Source organism: Dermochelys coriacea, chromosome 5 (genome assembly GCF_009764565.3).
Source record: "Dermochelys coriacea isolate rDerCor1 chromosome 5, rDerCor1.pri.v4, whole genome shotgun sequence".
Taxonomy (NCBI): domain Eukaryota; kingdom Metazoa; phylum Chordata; order Testudines; family Dermochelyidae; genus Dermochelys; species Dermochelys coriacea.
In genome coordinates, this window is record NC_050072.1 from 35,185,080 (window position 1) to 35,191,079 (window position 6,000).

Here is a 6,000-nt window from a genome sequence, read left to right on the forward strand (position 1 = left end):
CATAAGTACCTAGATATTTCTTCACTCATCTTCAGCAGCTGCTTTTCCTAAATGCAATTGTATATAAAATTTTTTTAAAAGAGTGCAAGAAGTTTCAAAAAGCACTGGCAAGGTTGAAAATCTTATATGGTGGGATGTTGAGTTAACAGGTCTCTGTTTTAGAGGGTCAGGTCCTTTGTGGCACTTTATAGTTCCAAATTTCTCCTTGCACTGCTTTCTCCATCAACACTACTGTGCTTCGACTAAGTGCACACAAGTCAAGAGCAAGGATCTCAACTACGGTTCTTTGAAGCACAGTGTGGGCTTTTCACAACAGAATTTTAGTAAATTATTCTTGACTGTTAGTACAAAGAGCAGAAGCAGAGCAGGACAATGCTAAATTAGGAGCAGAGCCCCAAAATGAAGGCGCACATGAGCCTAGGGGAGAAGATAAGCTTTTGGAGACAGGAATTAGGGGAGAAGGAGGAGGAGAAAAAGAGATGGCAGAAACAATATTACATGCCAAACTGTTGCTAAATGACACTGACAGCACAAAAGGAGCGTGGGAAGGAGTTTTGCTACATTAGCCTTTTGACATTATAAAGCACATCTAACCTTTAATCCAAAGTAAATCTTCTGTTTATCCAATCTTTCCCCACTATCACACTTAGCTATTTTGTGTACAATGAAAAGCAAATACTAAATGAGTTTGCAAGCAAATAACCCTCACCGGCAGAGTGTGCAGCATACCTGAAATACACTTTATCTGTAAATCCTTCACCTATCACAATTCAAGAAGAAAGGTGGCCTTGTGATTAAGGTACTTGACTGCAATTTAGTAGGGCCCAGTTCAAATCCTGGATCTATTACATACTCTTTGTGAGAATGTGGGCAAGTCATTTAACCTCTCTGACAGCTTGGCTACCCTTGCAAGTTAGACCGCATTAAAGCAGCCCCAGGTCCCTAACTCCCAACCCGTCCACTCTGGCAAGGCACTTAGAGCACCTGGACTCTGCAGCTGGAGTGCTCCTGATAATCCAACTCCACAAGAAGCGTAATACTTGCTGCATCTCTGCTGAAATGCCGGGGCATTAATGTGAACGAGGTGTTCCATTACTGCGCTATGATCGGCCTCCGAAAACATCCCATAATCCCCTTAAGTGAAGTGGCCACTCTTGTCATTGTTTTGAACTCGGCTGTAGGAATGCGGATATCCCCTTTCAAAGCTCTGTTTCTGACAGCCGGCATGCTTATCTGCTCTGGGACAAAGCAACCATTACTGTGGAGTGCTGCTTGGTGGGGGTGTATGGGTGTGTGAGAGAGAGAGAGAGAGAGAGAGAGAGAGAGAGGGGGGCATGGGGGCAGAGGGGTCTGCTGCCGTCCAAATTTACAAAACAGCATGCTGACACACTCTCAGCACTCCGAAAACCAACTCTCTCTCCCCCCACATACACACAACACACTCCCCGTCACACTCCACCTTCCCCCACATTTGAAAAGCATGTTGCAGCCACTTGAACACTGGGATAGCTACCACAATGCACTACTCTCTGTGGCATTGCAAGAGCTGCTAATGTGGCCACGCCAGTGCGCTTGAATCTGACAGTATGAACACACTACAGAGCTTTCCCTACTGTGCTCTCTGAGAGCTGGTTTAACTCACAGTGCTCTACATCTGCAAGTGTAGCCATGCCCTGAATCTCAGTTAAGCTTTTGGAGGCAGAAACTGTCTCTCAGGCCTAGATGACACTAGAAAAGCTTTTCTAGTATAGCTATACTGGCAAACTGTCCAAGTGTAGACACAGCTGATACCAGAACAAGGGTGCTTTAGCCGGTATAGCTTATACCAGCTTCTCAAGTGAATAAGCTATACCAGCAAAAGCACTTTTTTGCTTGTATAACTGCGTCTATACTATGGCTTTTGCCAATATAGAAATGTTATAAAATAAACAAATAAGTCACACCCCTAAGTGACATTGCTACACTGGCAAGTTTCTAGCGCTGACCTGGCCTTGTCTCTTATTGTGTTGTTTGTAAACTGCCTAGCATAATGGAACTGTAGGGAGTAGACCTGAATATTGATGTAAAAATAGTTACTAAAATATTTATTAAAATTTTTGCTTGTTATAATCATAAGCAACTCTTTATCAGACTCAGAAATTCAAGAGTCGCCTCTCCAAGGACTGGTAAAAGGAAAGACAATGCCATTTTTAATAACCGTTTAAGTTTAGAGACTCTCTAAGAGTCATTAAAATTAAGCAGGTTATTTAACAGCAAAAGCATTTTATACAGGAAATAGGAGTGCTGGACTCATTTGAAATAGAATTTCAACTTCTATTCAATCCTGAAGGGATTTGGGGACAGTGACTATGCATTTTAATCATACAAAAGGCTATTTATTCAAACTATTGAGCAGAGATTAAAATTAATGGATCTAGTATCATCTTGGTGAATGGAGAGTGTCACGTGTAATTCCTGAACACTGAGAAGAGAACAAATGATCCATTGAAGATTAAATACTCTTAACATCAACATGCCAAGCACATTCGCCCTAAAGGTAGAGGGGCAGAAAGAAGATCTGGTATTTTATCAGTAGTAACTGATGATACCAAAAAGGTCAAAACTCATTAATGGTGTTTACAATGATGTGGGAACATATGGATCTACATTAAAGAAGTGAGAGATCTTCTGTCGTGTATATTTCAGAAATATAAGTCAACAGACAAAAATCTAACTAATTAAAAATGCAACTTACTTCCAAGAAGTAAAACAATTAAAACACTCATCTATTATGACAATTCAGAAGAAAGACCATGATCCATGATCTATACATATATCTATCTTTACTCAGATAAAGTGGTCCATGGAAGTCACTGAAACTACTTGTGAGTGTAATTCCATGTGTGCGTCTTTAGATTGGATCCAAAATCATATTGAAACCTATATACATACACTACACTTCATTAACAAAAAATGTTATTCAGAAAGAAAAAATGGTGACAAACTGAGTCCCAATCCTGCAACTTCAAAATGTGTCAGAGGTTTGCAGGACCTGGCTGATAAAGACAGTCCCACAGAAAAAATATCTTTTGAAGATAAGTCCATTTATTCTGTGTACTTCATTTTTAGCCATTAATATGATGATGAAAATACAATATAAATCAATTTCTGCTGGGATCTTACTAATATAAGATCTAATCCTTTGCAGCTAATACAGATTTTTTAAAAAACTATCAAAGAATTTCCTAACACAGAAGTCTGAAAACTTCTTAACTTTTAAATATAGTTTCAATGCTGTTTATAGACTTCTTACATCTATACTATGTGTCTTAGTATAAAATATATGTTTCACACCAGTGTTTTCTCCAAAGAACTCACTTTCAGAGAGAGACTTCAAGACTCAAGGGATTTTCAAATGTGCTCAGCATGGGCCTAACTCTACCACTATTGCAGTAAAAGGCAAAACTCTCATCAACTTCCACAGGAGTTGGGCCAAAGTGAGTACTTCAGAAAATCACATCATAGAACTATACATAAAAGCAACAACCACTCCCAACTGTAATTGGGATTTCTGGTCACGAAAACCTGTGAGAACACCATCTGGGACTGCATATCACAGGTCAAGATGCCATGTTGCAATACCAGCCCCATATATTTAATGGAGAATGCATGAAAATAGTTCTTGAGGGAACACTACCAAATATCTGAAGTACTGCACATTATTTTAAAAGAAAATTATATTGTCTTTACAAAGACCCACTATCTCTTAACACTTAATCCCAGATAATTAAGACATCTATATTACACTTATAAGATCTCTGAAATGATGAGCATCCTCAACTTCCAAGGAGAATTCCACTACAATTTACTCACGGGCTATGGGTTTCCAGAGAGTTGTGACTCTGCTACAATGCACACTTCTACAGCTACTTAATGTATCACTCTGTAAATGGCTATTTCAAACTGCAAAATTACACCCACTGTTAGAATATAGGTAATAAGAAAAACTACAGCAGCTGATATTATTTATTATAAGGAGAAGTAAAAGATTTGAGATTTTAATTGCACTGTTACTTTTAATGATAGCATAAGGGAATTTAAAGTTCTTTGTCTAGAAGAGTTGCAGGTGCTCAGGCATGAGGTGTCTCAAATTTAATGGCTAGTTCTGAAAATTTGGAACACTACTTTACAAGCAAACTAAGAAAAAGGGGGGGATCTCCTGCTTGTGTCTTTGATTTAACTTCTGTGATGTAGGATGACCCCCTGCAGTTTTTAAAATAAGAGGAAAACCTTTTAAAAAAAAAATTATTACAGAGATGGGACATATCAAGTTTTCAGGAGGGTCCCCCTGAGGACTGCAGACCTCTGTGGAATAGAGACATCACAACAGACTAAAACCTGAGCTGACGTTTCTTTGCCCTCAGTTGAAAGGGAAGAGATGTTGACTCCTTGACAAAAAGCTTTTATCCTGTTTGTCAGGAGCTTAAGTTAAACCAGTCTTAACAAAAAGTAGTTTAAAAAATTGACTGAACACCAACTCCCCTTCTACTGAGGGACAGGGCAGCTGCAGCTCGTACTTTCAGCTTTGCTCCTGAAAGCCCTTAGGTATGTACCTAATTCCTCACTCTTGGCACTACTCTCATGAATAAAGTTATGTGACTATGTCAAGTGTCTGGCTTGTGATATCACTGCCCCACTGACAGCCCTCCAACCAACAAAACAAAAACAAAACCAGATATCAATGCCTAATATTTCAGGAGACCAAAACAAACAAACAAACAAACCCCAAGCTGGGGGGGGGGGGGGAATCTTCAAACTAAAAAGCTTTTAAGGTTTTTGTTATGCGCCACAAAGGAGCAGAACAAACAACGTCCTCTGCTATACAACTTTAAGGTGCTGATAAATCTACAATCCACTGTAAGCAAATAATATGCAAAGAAAAGGTCTAAACGTTACGCTAAGGCCTGACCTTTCTTAAATCCCAATTCAGACCCCTGATCCTGCATTTCTGCTCCCACAGAACGAACGTGTCCACCAAACCCTTGCTGACGGGCTAGCTCTGCCTGAAAACTGGTACGAAGTGGGGGAAGTGCCTGTCAAATGAGTCTGACTCGGGACCGCAGGTCTGTACACAAATACCCCAGGCCAGCAGGCAGAACAGCGCGCCCAGGGAGCGGAGCCGAGCCCAGCCCAGCCCCCGCGCTCACGTAGCGGGGTAGCAGCGGAAAGCGCTCGCCCCGGCAGGGCCTTGTGGCCGGAAGTGCTCGGGGGCCCTTCCCCCGCTGTGCAGCGACCGCCGGACCCAAACCCGCCACGCACGTGTCGGCGCCCGCGGTCGGGCTGCGAGTGGCACCGTCCCCGCGCGGCGGCCGAAGCCGGAGGGCTCCGCACGCCCGGCAGAGCGCGGGCCGGGCCGGCGCTCTCAGCCGCGCAGAGGGCGGCAGGCCCAGCCGAGCGCACCCGGAGCGGGGCAGCGTTTCTCCGGCGTCGCGCAGAAGCCCAGCCCGACCTGACGAGAAGTTTCCCGGAGGCCCGGCCAGGGGTCTCTCCAGCCCTACCTGCGAGAGCCCGGAGGCTAAGGGCGAGCAGCAGGAGCAGGGCGCCGGGGAGGCCGCCGCCGCCGGGACTCCTCCACCCCGGGGCCATGCCGCCTGCGCTCCCAGCTTCACCGCCTCCCGGTCCGGCGAAGGAGGCAGCAGCGGCCCCGCCCGTGCAGCAGCTGTCGCGCTGGCTGCGGTCGAGTTACACTTGGGGGGGTGGGGGGGGGCAGGCTGCTCCCGGGGCGGGGCTCCGGGGTGCCTGGCCCTGGGGAGAAGAGGCTACAAGGCAGCTGCCAGCCCCCATTCTCTACTACCTGCGCCCCCTTGCCGCTGAACCGCCCCGCTGCCCCCATTCTCACCCGCTGCCCTGTCTCACTCATTCCCCCTTGCCTTCGCAGCTTCTCCCCATTATCACCCACACCCCTTTAAAGCCAGTTGTTTGGATCATTTTAGATGGGATTTTAAAAAGTGCTTAGGTCTG

At 44.5% G+C, this 6,000-nt stretch overlaps 1 protein-coding gene across 2 annotated transcripts in view; it reads right to left on the reverse strand.

Moving 5' to 3' along the window:
• The window catches only part of LOC119855815 (chondroitin sulfate proteoglycan 4-like), an 85,558-nt gene extending 79,839 nt beyond the window's left edge, over positions 1 to 5,719 (reverse strand). The window contains exon 1 of one of the 2 annotated variants that reach the window (XM_038402584.2): positions 5,538 to 5,684. In XM_038402584.2, coding sequence (XP_038258512.1) covers positions 5,538 to 5,625 — 88 coding nt within the window. In that variant the 5' untranslated portion in view covers positions 5,626 to 5,684. Of the gene's footprint in view, positions 1 to 5,537 lie in introns of both variants that reach the window. The other variant, XM_038402583.2, reaches the window with a different exon arrangement.
• Positions 5,720 to 6,000: the final 281 nt, after the last annotated feature.